The 20,351-nt window shown below is 38.0% G+C and overlaps 3 protein-coding genes across 7 annotated transcripts; 2 read left to right on the plus strand and 1 right to left on the minus strand.

The window, feature by feature from the left end:
* Positions 1-1,507: 1,507 nt before the first annotated feature.
* On the plus strand, positions 1,508-7,394 carry LOC113728248 (polyadenylate-binding protein-interacting protein 12-like). Of its 3 annotated transcripts, none has more exons than XR_011829880.1 (12): positions 1,508-1,661; positions 1,858-2,709; positions 3,075-3,185; positions 3,271-3,315; positions 3,434-3,506; positions 3,597-3,709; positions 3,839-3,898; positions 3,987-4,034; positions 4,124-4,192; positions 6,831-6,892; positions 6,988-7,157; positions 7,257-7,394. XR_011829880.1 is itself a non-coding variant. In XM_072073194.1 (11 exons), exons 2-11 carry the CDS (start codon positions 1,978-1,980, stop codon positions 7,043-7,045), a joined length of 1,371 nt encoding a protein of 456 aa, XP_071929295.1. In that variant the 5' UTR covers positions 1,522-1,661; positions 1,858-1,977; the 3' UTR covers positions 7,046-7,394. The 3 variants fall into 3 exon arrangements, 1 of the variants encoding a protein (XP_071929295.1); XR_011829886.1 differs by having other exon boundaries at positions 1,522-1,661; positions 7,264-7,394; XM_072073194.1 differs by having other exon boundaries at positions 1,522-1,661; positions 6,988-7,394.
* Positions 7,395-15,068: 7,674 nt separating this feature from the next.
* Positions 15,069-18,383, plus strand: LOC113728249 (transcription termination factor MTERF5, chloroplastic-like). Of its 3 annotated transcripts, none has more exons than XM_072073195.1 (4): positions 15,069-15,315; positions 16,417-16,466; positions 16,599-16,817; positions 16,926-18,383. In XM_072073195.1, the coding sequence occupies exons 1-4, from the start codon at positions 15,209-15,211 to the stop codon at positions 18,044-18,046; spliced, it is 1,497 nt and encodes a 498-aa protein (XP_071929296.1). In that variant the 5' UTR covers positions 15,069-15,208; the 3' UTR covers positions 18,047-18,383. The 3 variants fall into 3 exon arrangements, with proteins under 3 accessions (XP_071929296.1, XP_027108608.2, XP_071929297.1); XM_027252807.2 differs by having other exon boundaries at positions 16,599-16,813; positions 16,895-18,383; XM_072073196.1 differs by having other exon boundaries at positions 15,227-15,315; positions 16,557-16,813; positions 16,895-18,383.
* Positions 18,384-19,055: 672 nt separating this feature from the next.
* LOC113724829 (small heat shock protein, chloroplastic-like) lies at positions 19,056-20,300 on the minus strand. The gene is made up of 2 exons (XM_072073198.1): positions 19,857-20,300; positions 19,056-19,701 (listed from the first exon to the last, which is right to left on the minus strand). The coding sequence occupies exons 1-2, from the start codon at positions 20,152-20,154 to the stop codon at positions 19,256-19,258; spliced, it is 744 nt and encodes a 247-aa protein (XP_071929299.1). The 5' UTR covers positions 20,155-20,300; the 3' UTR covers positions 19,056-19,255.
* Positions 20,301-20,351: the final 51 nt, after the last annotated feature.

The following is a 20,351-nucleotide window of genomic DNA, read 5'->3' on the forward strand; positions in this document are numbered from 1 at the left end:
GTTTCTTAAGACCGTGCGGCGGGTGCTAATTTATGCTACTAATTTAATTTGGACGCTGTGAAAAAGAGAAAAAGAAAAAGAAAGATTACCTAAAAGCACTACTACTTTTTTTTTTTTTTTTTTTGTCGGCAATGGTAGATGTCCTGTAACCTAATATAGCATAATCTAGGGGGAAGAGTTAAGGGGAAACGATCAACTAAAACCAGCCACAGAATGTGACAAATTTGAGGGAGGCAGGGATAGAATCCCTGACCTCCAGCATCACCAAAGAGGGTGATGATCACTGGACTCGAGCTCGACTCGATGAAATAAAACTAAACTCGACCTCGACTCGTTTGAGTTCGAGTAAATATCAAGCCCGAGCTACTCGAGTTCGAGTTTTGAAATAAATCTATAATTTTTTTAAAAATATATAATATATAATATAATATACATATATAATATAAATAAAATATGAAAGCTCGATTAAATTCGACGAGCACTCGAGTATTTATTTCTTGAGCTCGAACTCGACTCGTTAAATTTAACGAGTAGAGCTCGAGCTCGAGTCAAGCTTTTGATCAAGCTACTCGCAAGCAGTTTGACTTGCTAGCACCCCTACTTACTACCGGTACATTTTACAAAAACGCAATAAAAGAATATAACCCGGTTCCATATCCATATTAAGTTAGAATTACGGAGATGAATGGTGAAAAGCAAAGACAGAGAGAGGGTGCGCAACGTCATTACGTCGGGTGCATATAGCAAAGGCCACAGCAGATGATGGGATGTGCGCATGAATCATGCGTCTGTCTGTCATTCAATCATCCATCCATCGTAGTAGTAACAATAAACATCCTATGTTACTTACTACAGATACAGATACTACTATTGTTATTAGTTTTACTACTAAACCTAGAAGGACATATCTATCAGAGAGCTCTAATTGATACTTACTTGCTACAACCTGCAACGAAGTGATTACTTAAAAAGTACTCAGATCCTACCTATTCCGTTTTCACTGCTTGGAAACTTTTAAACTAACCCCGACACAAGAAAGAAAGAAAGAAAGAAAGAAAAAAAAAAGGAGTGGAATAAGTAAGAGGAAAAAGGCAAAATGGTACTGCAGTAGCAATCATTTTGCATTTTGGTGGGTAGTGGAGGGAAGAAGGTCAAAGAAAGGATATGTGTAATGTAATGTGGCCAAAAACGGACGATCCCAAGGCAAGGTGATGAATTCTGTCCTCCATCCCTCCCTCCCTCCGCATCTGTATTAGACCCCATACACTGTATACTTTTGTCCTCTCTCTCTCTCTCTCTCTCTCTGCTACTATACTTTTGTCATAATCTTCTTCCTGCACTCTCTCTCATTAGTCACTGCTACTCCTAAAAGTCTAAAATAAATACTGCTAATTAAAACTCTGCTGCTAAATAAATACTTCTGGGCTTTACACAGAAAAAAAAAAGGAAACATAAAAAAATACTACTACTGCGTACTAGTAGTACTTGGTCAAAAAAAAAAAAAAATACAATACCAGTACTACTGTATACAAGAGAAGAAAGAAAAGTTGGGGTCTGTTTTGTTGGTCTTCTTTTCTTCTTCTTCTTCTTTGATTTCTCAGCTCTCGCCTCTTCTCTTCCTTCAAATGGACACCATTTAAGCCCTCTCTTCATCCTTCAAGGTACGATTTTTTTTTTTAAATACCAAATTGTATATTTATTTTCATATATCTCCATTTCTTAGAGGTTTTTTTTTTTGTTTTTACTCCTCGAATTCATCAAAATACTCCCTCCCCCAAAAAAAAAAAACGAAACCCCCCTTAATTGATTAGATAGCAATAGCTACAAGCTTTTCTTTTCTTCCTTTGTTATTTTCAGGACCCAAAATAAATTAAAAACAGTAAGATAACCCAACAAAAAAAATTTTTAAAAAAAACAAGAAGAAGAAGGACAAAAACCTCGCCGACGAGAGTGTCAGTGGATTTTGCGAGTCCGATCATGGCGGTGGTTGAGAATGCTGGAATCAACGTGGTCGGTTCATCCAATCGTGCTGACTCGAATGGTGCTGCGCAAAATGACGTCGTCGGAGGCGATCATCACCACCACCTCCACCTTCATCATCAGTCCACAATGACCACGCCGCCGGCCTCCAATCACCCCAGCCCAAACCCTCCGATGCTCAGGTCAACGAAGCCACCGCCGTCGGCTGCTGCCGATCAAACCTTCATCAACCTCATGGTCCAGCAGCAGCACCAGATGATTGCTGCCCACCAGACGCCTTCTAGTGCTCCGCCCGCTGCTCCTGCTGCTACCAATCAGAAGCCCCTTCCTAACTCGGGCATTCAGCATCACCATAACATCAACGGCAATGGACTGCCTAACCGGAATCACAGTGACAATAATAACAACGGCAATCAACATCATCATCACCACCAGAACATCAAAGGTGTCGATATGAGGAGGAATGGTGGAGTTGATGACGACGACGACGACGACGACGATGGTGGTTCTGATGATGGTGGAGAGGGGTTTAAGAGGGAAATCAGGGATTTGGAGGAGATGCTCTCCAAACTCAATCCCATGGCCGAGGAATTTGTTCCTCCGTCTCTAGCCGCCGTCAATCACCATCACAGGCTGTTGCCCCCAGCTGCAGGGCACTTTGGTTTCAATGCTAACAATTTTTTGATTCAGACCAACTCCGGGATTCCCACTGCAAATTCAGCTAGAAGGGTACTTCAACTAATGATTCATTTCCTTTTTCATTTTTATACTTGTCAGCAACATGTAGGGTTTCTAAGCAAAGGGGTGCCAAAAAATTCAAAATTTTTCTGAAACATATTGCAGCACCGTGGCTCAGATTGTAATAGGTTTGCCCTTGTTCAGGTGGGATGACTCTTGAGGTAAATGATTAGGATTGTTTAGATTAGTTGAGTTGTAAAATTTATGGAAATGTAAGGATACGCCAATTGAACTCTCTTCCACTTGCAGTTTATGCATCAAAATAGGGATGGGGTTCCTTTTAAGTTATCATAGCAACTTGGCTGGTGGTCAGTTTGAGTCATGCTGATTGTTTTGGTTATTTATGGCATGCACAGAAGAAGAACAACTATAGTCATGGAAAGCGAAGAATGAACAGCAGAACTAGTATGGCTCAGCGAGAAGATGTAATTAGGCGGACTGTATATGTATCTGACATTGATCATCAGGTTAAATAAAAAGTCTGCAGTACTTTATCATTGATATTCAGGGTATTCACATGTTCTAATGTTGTGCCTCTTGTCATGTTTCTAGGTTACTGAAGAGCAACTTGCTGCTCTCTTTCTTAGTTGCGGACAGGTTAACCTGTTTCTATATAGCTTGTCATACTTGACACGTGTTGAATAACATAAAATACTTTATCTGTGTTCATTTGATATTGTCCATTATTAACTTCTTGTTGTGTTTGATCGTAAAGGTTGTGGATTGTCGAGTCTGCGGTGACCCTAACTCTGTACTTCGTTTTGCCTTCGTTGAGTTTACTGATGAGGGTATGTTGATTACCTGTTCTTGCAATCGAGTGCTTGTCAGGTTTCATAAATCACAACTGCTTACATTATTGTTTCCACTGTTTCTGGCAGAAGGTGCAAGGAATGCTTTAAGTCTGGCAGGCACCATGCTTGGATTTTATCCTGTTAGGGTTTTGCCTTCCAAAACTGCAATTGCTCCTGTCAACCCAACATTCTTGCCGAGGGTGAGATTTTTATTCATCTTTGGCTACTTTGTAAAGTGTTGCTTCGAGCTTGCTGTTGTTGAGATGCTGATAAGTGCATATTGGGACATGCTATTGCACTTTTTAATATTGTTCCCTTGTGATTTTTAGTCTGAAGATGAAAGGGAGATGTGTGCAAGAACTATTTATTGTACAAACATAGACAAGAAGGTACTTTGGAAATTATAATCCATTCTTCTTGTGGTTTACAAGCATTTATATTAAGGATATGGTATTGGTATTCTGGTTTTTAATGCAGGTTACTCAAGCAGAAGTTAAACTGTTCTTTGAGTCCATATGTGGAGAGGTTAGTGCCTGCCCTTTTGGTTTATCTGGAAGCATCGTTGCTTCTTCAAGTTCCTGCCTTTAACCCTTGGACTCCCATCTCTGCCACAGGTTCATCGTCTAAGGTTGCTGGGTGACTATCATCACTCAACTCGTATAGCTTTTGTTGAGTTTGTGATGGTAACCGCCATTTTCTTACTCATTTTGCTTTTAGTGGTTCTCCTCCACTGTGAACTCATTTTCTCTTCTATCTTGCAACATGAATTCAGTTTCTCTTGCCTCTGCCTTATTTTCTTTTCACTTTCTGTGATTGATTCTCTTTTTTAGTTTGTGAAATTTATGCTCGGTTAAGTTTCAATTTTGATTCCCTTATGTGAAGCTTGCTTTTTTTTTTTTGGGTGCGTGTCACTGAGGCTTGGATTTTGGGACAACTGTGTGGATAGAAATGATTCTCCTTTTGCTGGTTTTATGCCATCCTCTCTAAAAGTTGAAGCTGGATTATTCTAATTATGGTTTCACTATGTGCTATATTGATTTTTCTCCGGTGCCGTTGTGGTACAGCAAGCTGGCTCTCTCAGTGATGCGCATAAATGCTAGCTTGTAAGCTTGTGGCTAACATGAGTGTGACTTTAAAAAGCTGGCAATTTGGCTGTAGAAGTTGATGTTGGACTGGAAATGTCTAAGATTCTTCATGTCAATCTGCTTTAGGATCTGCTTGTCCACTTGTCCATAATAATAAAACTTCCTTCTTGATTGTCTGGCGAACTTTGAGACTGCCTAGATATACATTAGTTGTCTCAGTTAAAGGAAAAGAGGAAAAGAGGTCTATTTTCTTGTTGGCGATTTCTTTCATCATCTCTTGCCTTAATAATATGCGTACAATCAGCTACCTGCCATTGCAGTCTAAAATCAGAAAGTGGTTTCTTTGGAGTGGTCTTCGTGAAGATTGGCTATATGGTTATCTGCTTATTCTGGATTTCATAGGTAGTGGTTTCAGTCACTTCCACTTATAATAACCCCCATTAAGGCAGTAATCTCTGGATTTTAGTCTTTTTCTTTGGATCTTGTCAATGCAGGAAGAACCATTAGTTGGTAACAATATACTTAAATTTTTGTGTAGAATATTCAAAATAGGACCATAATTGTTGGTGTATATCTTGTATTTGTTTCTTCATGTTGGAATCGTCACATAAGATTTCAGGATACTGTTCTTTGATGTTGTCATCACATTTTGGAATTCCTCTTTCAACTTACAGGGACTGATCAAATTGAAGTAGTACATTATTACGCATTACTTTCTTTTCATGTCCATCTTAAAGCGTCAAGCTTGGAAGACAATAGTGGACATGCAAGATGCCTAAATTTCTAGTTTAAGGAGACAAATTCAGTGGACAAACCTGATGTGACTTTGCTTGTGTAACTCTTAATTTCTGATTTGGTTTGGCTTAGTAGATAAATATTTGTGTATCCGCACATGTAGCCTGCACACCATTTCTGACTGGAGTTGGATATTTGATTGAGAAGCGTTTCTTTTGGGATCAATAATGGGTTTGACCTTCTCTCTCAAAACACACATAATTCTTTTGATATTTAAGAGAGAATGTACATGCAAACTGTACTAATCTCGTGATGATGGTAATTGAGAAATTTAAGCTTCTGAAGTTTCACATTCTATCACTATTTTATTTTGGATTTTCTTAATGAGGGAAAGCTTATTTGAGGCTTAAGAGGAGAGAGAGTTTTTGGGGAATAATGAAAACATTGTTCTAGGGACGAAAAGATAACTTTCTTTGAATCCAGTCATGAGGTTGCTTGTAATGCATATTTAAAGATGACATCAAGATCAATTTTGATGCAGCCCCCAAGAACTTGTCAAGAGAACTATATTAGTAACTACGTGTTCAGATTTTTCTTAGTTGATAAGCTGAGACATCAGAACAACTCGATCAAGTCTTGTCATCTTGGAAACCTTGAGTTGTGTGGACTGCTAAGCTGGATGTTAATGTTGTTTGGAACCTTGCTTACCTTAGTTAGCCAGTGGTGGTGATGCTGCTTGTGTTTCCTGCGAAGAGTCAGGAGTATGAACTGTGTTAGTCCACATTCTTTGTAAGGGAGGCTGGATGCTGAATTGAAACATCTTGGGCTTTTTAAGAAATCAGTATTGGATAGTGTATTATTGGTGGCTTGGTGATTTAATCCATTATAACCTTGAACTATATTATCTTCTGATTGACTCAAGTGGATGGAAAGATTCATTTGGATATGCATATCATCAATCGAGGCCATTCTAGTTTCCTAATAGTACTTTTTTTGATTGCCTAATTTGTGAGATTGCTGTGGTTATGTTACATTTTAATCCCTCATATTAATTAATGGTTTGTGAATAACTTCTTTGCCTAGGATTTTGGCTTTTAAGCCTTTGCCCTTGTATAGTTCCTCTAAGGAAGCATATCTTTCTTGTCTCAGTGGCTACTATTGCTCATATTTGGCCACTGTCAAAGAATAGTTATGTAGTTGCAGAGGCTTCAGTACCTTGCAAAATTTTCAAGGTTTTTGCTTTATTTGAGTTACCTTTCCCTTGCCCAATTTCTGTGTGACCACCTTTCTGCTAGGTAGTTGACAAAACAAGTCTTTTGTGAACGTGTATGGAATCATGCTACCATCTTCCATGACCAGTTAGTGATCTATTGTGGGGTGAAACGTGGATTTTCTGTCTTAGCTAAGACACCATGTTCTCAATTTGTGGAAAACTTTTATGTCCTTTGGAATGGGGAGTGATGCCTTTCCTGAATATTTATGGAATTCTCTTCGTTTGCAGGCTGAGAGCGCAATTGCAGCTCTGAACTGCAGTGGCGCAGTCTTGGGTTCACTTCCGATAAGGTTGTTATCACGAGGCTTTCTGATTCTGAATTTGCTTTCCATCTTTTTGTCCTTTGTGTCTTTCTGAACTTTCCCTATTGTTGTTATCCATGCAGGGTAAGCCCGTCAAAGACTCCTGTTCGACCGCGTGCTCCTCGCCCACCTATGCACTGAAGTCCTTGGCACTTGCTTTATGCTGATCTTCTGCTGATGAACATATATATCTATATATATATATATCTCCATATCTATATATATGCATACATAGATACAAACACATTTTAAGGTACTTTGTCACGTTTACGTTTATTAGTTTTGTTCATTGCATATGAGCTGGGTACCTCCCAGCCTCCGGGGGAAGGTATTGATCGTTGTCTGCTTTTAGCTTGTAGAGTTGGACGGGGTTGAATGGTGAAGTTGGTTTAATTATCATGTTACGTCCGTGGCCAGTGCAAAACTCTTTGATGTTTCTAACTCAAAGATCCATGATTTAATCTTACAAGCTTCTTTCATTGTTTATCAATGGCCAGCCTCTCGTTTGTGGTCTTTATGTTTGTCTCCTCAAAGTTTGATGGTTAACGAGAGAGGTGAATATTGGGATCACTTCAATCACAGAAGAAGTCTCGTTTCTGTGCCAGAAACCTGTTATGGCGTGGCTGGTTTTGGACGACTTAAATGGACAGGACAGGTGTACTTCACTGTTGTTGTAAACTAACAAAACGTGACACATAAATAATAGCCTTGCCGCATCCCTCGGAAATGGGCTTGCTGTCGGTACCGGGCCCAATTCTTTAGGGCGTCAGAATTCCATCGATGACCCTCGGGCTATTTTTCCCGTTATTTTTATATATTTTGTTTCTTTCTTTTTCTTATAGTTCAATCACGATGTAAATAACTTTTTTTATCTCACAAATGTGTAGTATTTTAATAAGTTTTATGGAAATTTTATTCTTAAAAGAATCCAAAAAACATAATAATGCCACAAAATATCGAAGGCTGAAATAGCTTTGCCTCGTTGAATCTGCGGCGGCGGGAGGTGGGCTACAATGGACATATGTATGTTTTTTAACTGGCAAAAGGAGGAAATAGACGAGAGGGAGCCCAATAGTGACGGTGGATTGAAACACGGGCCTTTAATTGCATAGTGCCGGAATTCTCAATTAGTTGATGAACTATTTTTTAATGATTAAACGCAATTTCTCACGAAAGGAGATTGACATCCTACAGCTGTTTTTTTTTTGGCTCGAGGATCCAAATGGGAAAATCTTTTGGGGTAAAACCTCTTTAAGTTTATCTTTCTTTGAACACCTATTGTATTGAATAAGAAACTAAGACAGACTATGAGTGAGGGGTGAACTTTCAAATCAAATAAGTGCACTGTTATACTCTTTTAACGTAAGAAACTCTCCCTCACAGGTCATTAAACCAAAGACCAATGGTTGGACTTAGCCAAGTTGGAGTTTTAACACTTTGTGATAAATAAATAACACTTGGAGTGAGGTCAGGCTTCTCTTCTTGTAAACTTTTTTTTCAAGTAAATAAATAAATAAAAAGAAGAAAAAATTCATTTCTTCATGATATTGGTTGCAATATCATGATATTGACTCTTATTTCATTTGGTGCATTTTATGCAAAAGTTTTTAGAAATATAAAAGTATAACATGTTTTGAAATGTAATACATGTGAGATAAAAAATGATTTTAAAATGTTTAAATGCAAAGTTTAAAAAATTAGGAATTAATTGACCATAATTGAGACTAGGAGAAAAAAAAAACGAAAATATGACTGTCTCCAAATAACATGCTACGAATTGAATTTTATTCTCAAGTATAAAGAAAAAGCTGTTCAAAATGTCCCTTGTATTTTGCCAAATGAATTTTGTCCTCCAACACGCCCAAACTTGTTTGCTTCAAACCCGAGAATGACGAGGAGTCCACGCCACGGGCTCAAGGCCCAGCTTAGAAGTACTATAAGATTGACCTCGCTTGCATTAACTTATTCTTTATTAATTAGTATTGCAACCCGTGCAATGCACGGATTAACGTTTACTATAATAATAATAGTAAATAAATTATTTATATTAATTACAAGAAAAAAGATTAAAAAAATCAAAAGCGTACTATTTTAGCATCTAATTTATATTGTATTTATATACCTTATCTAAAACTTTAACATATACTAAAAAATATGAACAAAGTCACAAAAATATTTAAAAAAAAAATACTTTTTTCTTTTTTTTATTTAAAAAAAATACTAAAAGCACACCAAACAAAAAATGTTACCCTTCCCTACCATGTTCTCTTTTTTTTGCGCCACTTCTCATTAACTTTTTCCTATTTTTCATTATCCTCTCCCTCATCTTTTTAACCCAAACTTTTCATATCCCTCCAACTCTTCTCTCTCCTACAAACTCTACCTTTTCTTTCATTCTACCTTGCTTTTATCAAATTATGTAATCTCTTACCGAATTTTACACCTTATTTACCTTATATCCTATTACTCTTCATATATAGTTGTAAACAATGACCAATTTTTCAACTTGCTCTTCAACAAATGAGTATGGATATACAATTTTATTAACTTTAAATAGGTAACCCAATCAAACTCATTAATTAGTGGCTATTAAATAGATAGATTGAGACAACCTATTTGGACCTAATTAAATTAGACTTAAATTCAAATTCATTAGTAACAAATTCAATAATTATATTATACTTTTTGCAAAGGCATGCTTAACATTCTTTTCATGTTTTTTAATTTTTGTTAAATTTTATCCTACTTCATCCCTCCCTTCTTTCAAAGTATAAATTGATTTATTGCATTCATGCCTAAATTATTTGAGATTTTTGTAGAGTGATAAAATTAAAACTCCTTATGATCACCACTATGGATTTATCTGTGTAATTTTTTAGGTAAAAATTTATTTATTAATGCAATGTGTTCTTATTTTTGTTGATTACAACAATATATTATTTTGTTGCTCAAATAAGATGGGAGAATAAATAAATAAAATTTTGCAGTGGATTGTAAATGGGTAAGATAAACAAAATCACATAAAATTATGTTCATTTAACCCACATAAATCATCCATTTTGATAGTTTCATCTCAACTCACAACTATAGCTTCCTTGATTTTACCCTCCCAAATCCTATACTTCTATCTTTATACCCTTTTTGTGACGACCCCACTTCTCCCAAGGGCGAACCCAAGGGTATCGGCGGGCCGCCTGCCTAGCTCGCGCCAGGACTCAAAACTTAAAGCAATCAAACGAGATAGATCGAAAGAGCACTATATACAATATATACAATCCCAAAAGTTATATTTACATCTTCAAAAGTCTCGAGTCAAACCACTCTAATACACTATAACCACAACCAGCAGAAGATAGACCCTAAGAAGGGTCCTTATACAAACCACCAAAACAAAAACAAACATCCTAACTGTCCAACTATTACAAACAAACTTAACTACACTAGTGTAAGTGCCAAAATCCCCGCGTCGGCCCCTGTTAAGGAAAACAAAAGGAATGGGGTAAGCTGGAAGCTTAGTAAGTAAACAGGGGCGAAAGCATAAATTCACGTAGCAACAATTACACAATAAGAGTAAAGCAAAAGCAGAAAAGAACAACATCATATAATAAGGATACGGGTGGCTCCAAAGCCAATTCATGTGCCATGTATGATCTCCTGCCGACACTCCGTCGACCGCAAATAATAGTCCGTAGAACTTCACTTGTACACCCACCGACACCTTATCACCCTCACTGGCCAGTCACCTCACAAACTTGCCCGGGCGAACGAAATCACAAACTTGAGCTTAAGTCACAAACTCGGGTCACAAACTTGGTCACCTTCTCGGTGAACCGGATTCACAAAATTGGTTCATAACATGAACCTACAAACTTGGTGACCTCAGACCAAGTTGGACTGACTTCGACCAAGCCCTAACCGGCTCGAATAGTCCAACCAGGTCAAGAGTTCGCCCCAAACTCACAAACTTCACAAAATTATTCAAAATCACAAACTTTGCAAACTTCACAAACTTTACTCGAAAGTCGCCCCGAGCCACAAGCTCAAGGGTTTTGGTTCCAAAAGGTTCATATACATATGCCAAGTACAATTATACATTCAAATTAGGGTTTAGGTCGAGTGCGATAAAGTACACCCTCGCCTAAGTGCCCTTTTCACATATCTCAAACACATAGCAAAGAAAACACATCAAACCGGCCTGAATACTTACTCAAAATACCAAAAGTAGTACGAAAGCAAAATCGCTTCGCGCGTTCGCTAGTAGTGGGCCCCACCGGCTCCGCCTAACTCACCGCTGTCTGAAATAGAAGATTTTATCACAAACGGCCACTAACACGCCCAAAACAAGCAAAACGGCAAAACAACACGCGCGCACGTAAATATGACGGACGGAAACGGAAACGGCAGATTTGATACTCATTTCTAGTTTACTCATAAGTTGAGCTACGAATATCGGATTAAGGCGTATGAGATGCCAAATCGAAGCTTAAAGGATGAACAACAATTGTTATGAAGACATCCAGAACTGAAACTGGAGGCTTCAGTCCCAAATGAACCAAACACAATCACTTACGAAATCTGGCCAATGCACAAATGGTCAGTGTTGAGTGCGAACTGTTTTCTATGCTACACATGGTCAAAAGAGCTGAAAATTGGCAGTTAGATAGTTCATTCCAAATGGAACAACTTTCATGAAGGTCGGCAATCAAAATTCGGAACGGAAATTGGTCATCAGGACCAAAACAGATCTGACCAGAGAATGGTCATCTTCACGGGCAGGCCTTATTTGCTCGGCTATATCTCAGGTCTTATAAATCCGATTCCTGAAATTCCAAGGGTGTTAGAAAGCTCTGATATAGGGCTATAAGTTTGGTGTTTTGGTCGCGAGCCCAAACAGCTTGTAACCCAGTCAAATGTGAAGCCAAAGTTCCAGTCATAAACTGTCCAAAAACGTAACAGAATTTGACGGTCAAAACAGGTCTGAGTATTTCATTTATAGCTCAGGATATACTAATCCGTTTAATCTGAAAATTTACAGGGATATCCAGGACTTAAGGGGCTACAATGTTGAAGAAGGAAACTTTGTCCAATTTTGAATGTAACAAGGTCAAAAATGCAAGACACTATACCAGAATTGCAAAACAGGATCACAAACCGTATTTGACCTTAATATGCGGTAATGGCTCTAAATTCACTATGGTTATCGGATGGGGGTGTAAGACCCACCGTTTCGAAGCTAAGAAACAGGGCTACAACAATGTAGAAGGTCACTCAGTCCAAATCCTAACACAACTAGGTCAAAATGCAGAATACCAAATCCAGAACCGTAATTGCAGGTTCCCAAATCGCACTATGCTGTAATGAACACAACTCAGCCTATACAGGTCCAAATGCCGAAATTCCAAAGGCATATGTTAGCTAAGACATCCAGCTACATTTCATCAGAAGACACCAACTTCAAAATCCAAACCAATTCCAGTCAAAACAAACGATTACAAGCGCAGTTTTCACATTCTGAGCAACCCAGAACAGCAACAGTAAAATCGACATATCTCACTCTACACTAGTCCAAATGACCTGAAATTTTACAGGCACTTCAAACACATCAATACCTACAACTTTCATGTTTTAAGCCAAGGCCAATTCGGTCTCTAACATGGTGCAATAAATTCGGGCAGAATGTAGGTTCATGAACCCTAACTTTCCAAAATTTATTTCAAATCCAAAATTGGTTGCAAATATCAATCATTTCCATCCACTAGAGTCATAACCCCTCATTATCAATCATCATAAACAACCACAACACCATAATCCAATTAAACCAGAAAAATCATCAATAAAATCAAAACTTCACCAAATCACTTCAAACCAAGATAAAACCAGAAATTTCAGCACTTTAATCACTACTAATCATATCTTAAGCATCAATAGGTGTAGGTGGAAGTTTAAGCTTCACTTACCAAGTAAACAAGAGAGGGGAAGATGTTGGACACCTTAGCTCTTCCAAAAAATTTCACTAAAACACTCACTAGCACCAAATGGAGGAATTTGGTGGAGTAGAAACTAGCTTAAGCACTTGAGTTGGATGATTTGAGCTTGTTGGAAGCTAAAATGGTGAAGAGCTCTCTTCCTTTCTTCCTTAAGGTTGGTCGGCCAAAGAAGAGAAAGAAATGGTGATTTTGTGGTAAATTTTAAGATATTTAACCTTTGGTCAAAAAAAGTCAAAAATGTGAATAGTGTTTCTTAAAGTCCAACCAATGAGAAAGTGACACTTGTCACCTCATTAATGCAATCCTATCCTTTCTTTTCTCTCTTACATCAATCATTTCACACACTCTACTTATCTCTTAACACCCGATAAATTTTACACAGTATCCGGAATTTAACCTAATTGGCCGAATTTTTTCGAACTTTTCGCACTAGTGGGTCCCACGTCCAATATACGTTCTTATTTTCTCAAAATCTAACCGATACTAGAAAAATCATCTAAAAACTCTATTTACTCATAAAAATTATCTGGGAAACTTTCTAATAACGAAAATATCAAAAGACGGGTGAACAATCAAACTCCACTTAAGCTTTCTACTAAAATGAACTAGGGTTTTCAATCCTAATCGAGGTTAGGGTTTTCTCCTTAGCCTTAAAACCCTAATTCCACCCCACCGATCAATGAATAACCCTCATATCAGCTTACGAACGGACTGGGGCCTCACACTTTTTACTACTTAGGATTCATTACCCTATTTTTACCTTTCTCGGCCCTATACTTCAATCTTTCTATTTATTTTATCATTTAGAATTCATTATCTCACTTTTCAATTTTTTTTTCCAAATAAAGAGTTAGAATTATGAAGGAAAAATAATTAGGCATAACTTTGGTGAAATACTACTATTTCTTGTGATAATCACCCAAGATAATCGTTTAAACAAATATTTGTTTTAAAATTTGTTATATACACTCCAAAAAACAAACATCTAAATGCCCTTTTTATTAATTTATAATTCATATCAAAATTTTGTTTTATGTGCACTTTCTGATGTACGTGTTATATGTGAAATTATTCAAATGTAATTTTGTGCATGTAAAAAATTATCTAGGTGACGTTGTATGTCAGAATGTTTATTTCATTGGTTGGAATCATCATCTAATAAGATAAGTTTAAAACTAAAAAAATTAATTTAGTTGCAGAAGGTAAAATGATTAAAGAATAGCTATAATTGGATATGTTATTTGAATGCTTGACAAATCTATGTATATACTTGGAAGTAGAGGTGCAAACGAACCGAGTTCGAGTCGAGCTTTGGCTAATCGAGCCGAGCTCGAGTTAATTTTGTGAAACTCGAGCTCGACGAGCTCAAAATATCGAGATCGAGTCAAATTCGAGTCGAGCTCGAGCTTAAAAAATAAAAATAATTATTTATTTTAAAAAATAAAAATAATTATTTTATTTTAAAAAATAAAAATAAATATTTATTTTTAAAAATGAATAAAATAATAATTTTTTAATAAATAATAAAATATTATGAATATATATGTAATTTTACTATTAAAATAAAAAAAAAATATATATATAATTAAGCTCGCGAGCCAACGAGTTTAATGTTTTTGAGTTCGAGCTCGAGATCGACTTAATTAGCTCGAGTTCGACTCGAACTCGATATTGACGAGCTCGAGTCGAGCTCGTATTCGAGCCGTTCGTGATCGGCTCGATTCGCGAAACACCCCTACTTGGAAGTACAGCGCTAAAAATGTTACTATATAAATTATTAAAAAATGAGACTAATCATATTATTCCCCAGATTTGACAAATCAATATTGTTAATCATGGAATAAAATGGGCCAAAGTGATAAAGTTGCAAGGGGGGTGAATGATTTTAACATGAAACTAATCAAATATCCAAAATTATTTTCTTTACTTATGGAAGAAAAAAGGATATAAGTTTGAAAACAAACTATAAATGATTTATTAAGCAATCATTTTAAGTGGGAAAGAAAGTTTTAAATTTTAAATTTGAATTGTTATAGGATTAGTTGTAAATCACGCTATTTCAAAAATTTTAATTGAATTTATATATTAAAATAAATAAAAAATTAAAAAAAAAGTATGGAAGATTTGGAAGACATCGGGACGCCTTCATTAAAACCTCTATATAGATTTGCCGCATCAGCCCCTCGAGAAATCTTGGGTCTTTTTGCCCGTGCGAGTGGAGAGGAGGCTCTGAACTTAAAACTGGAGCGTCCAAGCTAGCTGGAGGAAGAAGAAGACAAGCCCTGCTGGCTGGCTGCTCAAATCTGAGACCTATGCCATGTTGAGTTCTCTTTCTACCTCCTCCTGTGTTGTCGTATGCAGGCAACCCCTGAAAAAGATCTCAATTTCTGTGGCGTCCACGAGTTGGAGGCCATTTTATATCAGGTTCTTTCAAACTATTTTCTTAGTTATTTCTCTCACTGCCTTGTGAAACACTATGACTTCTTTTGTTTCGGGAAGCTAGGCCTTGGATTGCGTTTTTCTGGTTCTTAAAATTTTGAGGTTTAAGCATGAAATTCCTTTGCAACCTTTTTCTTGAGTTAAATCGACTGTAGAACGTGTGTACGCTCTGTTGACATATGGGAATTGTTTTGTTTGAGCGCTACGAATATTATGAACATTCTGCTTTATTATCCAAATGCAACTATTTCAGTATTTTGCACTTAAGAGATATCTGTTCCAAGTATTGCAGGCAGGACCTTTGTTCAGGAGATAAAAGTTTTATGTTAAACTTGCAAGGTGGACTTTGTGGATTTTTACCACAGCTAATGTTTTTTATAAGTTTAATAGGCATGAACCAGTTTATTCAATATTATAAAAATAAAATAAAAGATCGTGTCTAGGTTGGTATTTAGTTGATTATCCACAATAGTTATCGAGTCATCTAATGGTGTAAAATTATAGAATAGTTAATAATACACGTAAACTATAAGACGTAGTTTCTGATATATACAATAAACAATTAATTTGTATTTAGTCAAACGAATAATTAGTTTGCTTGTAATTCATATGGTTAGACATATAAGTGGAGTTCAATATTAAGCAAATAAGATTTATTTGAATGGAAATACAAATAGCACCATGTTTTGTTTTATGGTTCCATCATAGAAATGGTGAGGGCAGCTGTAAAAAATTTCTTACTTTCGAGGGCAATGGTGGAAGAACCAGATAGAATATTTTGAAATTCCTCCCCCCCGGGGGGGGGGGGGTTGGGGGAGAGTGGGGCAATTACAAAAACTCTAAACTTTGTATAGGTTTGTATGGGTTGTTCTATAGCTTTTAAAATATTGAGGTGAAGGCAATATGGCTCCACCCCTGACTGCAAGGTTGAGATATGTCTTAGCCAGAAAAAAAATGGAAATGACTACATCTGTATGGAGCAATAGAAAAAAAGATTGAGATGTGTCTGTAGTATGTAGCTTGTGTGGATACCTTTTATCTTGGTTAATTGGTCCATAACCGACGCATCATGATTTATTACTTCAGGACTCATTCTCGATCTCCTCTGCGAGTTCTTGTTTGCTGGGCAAAATATGGTGAGCTACTGAAACTTCTTACCTCTTTCTACATGACACCACCATCAAATAGGCTAATTCATCCTTGGTTTACTTGCATGAATATGTTAGTTCATCATTGACAGAAGAACATTCTTATATTGGTTTCATTAGCCGCTGAATCTGGAGTAGATGGATCATTCAGTTTGAGGATGGTGCCTCCTAGCCTGTTTGCTGCAGAAAAAGAAGAAGCCAAGGCTGTACTGACACTATTCTTAAAGAAGCAAGGGTTGAGCAGTGCACTGGCTGCTCGAGTAATTAATAAGTCAGATGCTTTTGTTGATCACCTTGTCTCGCAACTTCATTCTGTTCACAAATCTCGCTACCTAGTAGGTTCGATCTTAATGTTGTTATTGCTTCTTTAAAACGAAATTGGTTCAGTTCTCCAGTGCATGGAGAACTGTCTTCAGTCTCCCAAACTAATTTTCCTTGACACTGCAGGACGAGAACTTACAACTCTTGAGATCAGGGATGCTCTTATTCCTTACCTTGAAACCCTCCTTGAGGAATATGGAGGAATCCTGGTGGATGTGGTAGAAAACTTCCCAAACCCACCTGTGAAAGAAAGTATAGAAGCAAATTATCAAAACCCAATTACTGAAGAAAATTTGGATACATTAGTTTCTCCCTCTAATGCCATCCTTGATAGCAAGAAGCTGAAAGCCTTGGCTCGGGTAAGTGAGATTAGCCCAGCGGGAAAGTTTCCTGCACATGTTTGCTATCTAGTTGAGCTTGGAATGGACCTGAAGGCAATTAGGGAGGTAATACGCAAATTCCCGGCTTTTGCCTACTATAGTTTGGACAGAAAAATCAAACCACTGGTTGAGTTCCTTCTTGATCTTGGCATATTGAAATCAGATATTCCAACCATCATTAGCAAAAGGCCTCAACTTTGTGGGATTAGTCTCTCTGAAAATTTAATCCCCACCATGGCATTTTTGGAGAACCTAGGGGTGGATAAAAGGCAGTGGCCAAAAGTTATATACCGCTTTCCTGCCCTTCTTACTTACAGCAGGTCAAAACTGAAAGGAACTGTTGATTTTCTTTATGAGGTTGGTCTCTCGGCTGAAAATGTGGGTAAGGTTCTAACTCGTTGCCCAAACATTATAAGTTACAGTGTTGAGGATAAGCTACGGCCTACAGTTGAATACTTCAGCTCATTGGGGATTGATGTTGCGCATCTTCTTCAACGGTCTCCTCAAACATTTGGACTTAGCATAGAAGCTAACTTAAAGCCTTTGACAGAATTCTTTCTGGAAAGGGGTTATAGCATAGAGGATGTGAGAACCATGATTTCTAGATATGGGGCTCTGTATACTTTTAGCGTGGCAGAGAACTTGGTCCCCAAGTGGGAGTTCTTTCTTACTATGGACTATCCCAAGTCAGAGCTGGTTAAGTTCCCTCAGTATTTTGGTTACAGCTTAGAAGTTAGAATAAAACCTCGATACGCAATTGTGAAGGAGCATGGGGTTAGGTTACTACTGAATCAAGTGTTATCGCTCTCTGGTCCCGAGTTTGATAAGGCTTTGAGGAGAAAAGTGAAGAAGAAGCATAACAACTAGTATTCTCGTTGATTGGAAGGAAGACCTCAAATGGACTGTATATAACATCTTATTGCTAACTTCCACCTTTTATGGTCTTGAAGACAGACTTGCCGCACCATGTACATCATGCATGCTTTAAGAGATGATCGAAATAGCAATAAGCATATGCTTGTCCAGGTTGAATGGTTGAAGCAAGGAAGGAAATAATGCAACAGCTAAGTCTCCTTCCCCCTCCCTATTAACGTCTTGTTACTTTTTTAGGCCTTGAAGGTGCAAGACGTAATTTGGAAATGCGAAAAGTTGTATGTTGTGAAAGGGAAATAACATTTTCACGACTGCATTTTTAATTTTTGAATTGCTGGAGCTGCTATTGTGTGTGCGTCCAAAGTCCCTGTATGCTTAGATATTTGCCTTTTTCGTTTGCTCTTATAAGCTACGGCTGTGTCATTCACGTGTATCTAAGTGCAAAGGAATAACAATTAAAGAGTGAAAGACTACACATAACATCAGTGGGCTATTTTACTGGACGGAATTGAGAACTCAATGTGCGGAGATATTTTTGTTCAGGATTTGATAATAGTCGTTGCATTATTAGAAATGTTGGAATTTATTCCCTTCTGTTCGGTTATAATAGCAATGTTGCACTCAAGTTGCAGCAACCTCAGTTTTTCTCCGTGCTTCCTGAATCAGATAAGTTCATCAGAAAAGATTGTATTCTCTCCTCTGGAGGACTAGGTGCTTTTTCCCCTTAATTTCCTGTGAAAATTTACACTTTTTAAGTATCCACTCTGATGATTGACGTTATAAGGATGCTTATGTGATAAAACTCTGGAACTAAGGTAGCCCAAAATATGTTTCCTGAATGAGTTTCTACTCTCTGCACAAAAGTCCCTGTCGAGGAATTTAGCTCGATTTATGTGGACAAATAGTGAATGTGTTCTTTTTGTTGATCGGACAGTTCTTGATGTCTTCGTTATCCAGGAAGGACTTGGATCAAGCGGAGGAGGAGCAAGTTATCGGGGCGATATTGTAGATAACAAACCTGCATACTTTTTACTTTTTGTACATGCTAAAAAGTACAGCAGTGTGCATGCCATGGTAGTAGTTACACGCAGATATCCAAAACTTGAACCACCTCCGCTGACTATTACACCTTTCCAGTAGTATATCACTAGTAATAGCACATGATTGGCAACCACGTACAATAAACACGACACCTGAAGCTTTTCATTTGATCTCTACGTCAACGACCTTTCTCTCCACCTGTCTCTTAGGAATGGAAATGTAAAGAACTCCATCCTTGAGTTCTGCTTTAACTTTGTCGGGCTCAGACTCTTGTGGGAGTCGGAGCCGAGTGTCATATGAACTGTAACTCCGGCGAGTCCATGCATCATCGTCTTTTCGGTCTTCCTTGCTGCGCTCGCCTCTGATAACGAGGATATCATCATCCTCCACGGAGACTTTGACGTCTTCCTTGGAGAGTCCAGGCATGTCAAAGCGCATCTTTATTTCACGTTCATCTTCGTGAATGTCCCAGGGGGAGCGAACCTGCCCCCCTGCCGCCCCCTCGTTAATTCCCATTCCGGGGAATGTCACGGCGTCGTCAAATAATCTATCCATCGTGTCCAGCAATTGGCGCATGGTTCTCTTGGGAGATAGCGGATCGAGAAAACCTGTTTAAGTTGTTAACCACAGAAGGCAGGGAATCAAACCAGAAAGGGAAAGAGAGAGAGAGAGAGAGAGATTAGTTTCCTTTTCCCCCTTTTAAACTTTTACAGAAGGCCAAGGGTGAAACAGGGAATCATGCGGTAGCAGTAGTACTACTTACCGAAGGGGGAGATGTCAACGGGCGCCAACCTGCGAGGCCTTCTTTGGACGGCGGTGTCCTGATTTTTGGGTTGGCTACTGACATGTTGCACGTCGAGCGCGGCATCTTTATGGTCGCCGTTGGCCTGAACTCTCACAAGAGAGAGTCTGGATGGACTCTTGACTCTAAATGGCGCAGGGGATGGAAAGAACACAGAACCCGAAGGAGCAGTGGCTAGTCTTGAAGACCTAGCGGCAGGAGCGGGGTTGTTATGGCGTGCCAGGGGAGAAGAAGAACATGCAAGAATCTTGGTAGCCATTAAAAGTTCGCAGTTCAAAAGAAACTGAGAAATGGGAAGTGATAGTGAGCTCTTTTTTAATATCAGGCAATCAAGTTGGACCTTGTTTCTTCTACTTTGGCTGAGGATGAAGGGGAGGGGAAGGTAAACAAATTTTATAGCGGGGAATGAGAAGAATATCGAGGAATCTTGAATACTTGAGAATTCAGAGTTGATTA

The sequence above is a fragment of the Coffea arabica genome, chromosome 2c (assembly GCF_036785885.1).
Source record: "Coffea arabica cultivar ET-39 chromosome 2c, Coffea Arabica ET-39 HiFi, whole genome shotgun sequence".
NCBI classification, from domain to species: Eukaryota; Viridiplantae; Streptophyta; class Magnoliopsida; order Gentianales; family Rubiaceae; genus Coffea; species Coffea arabica.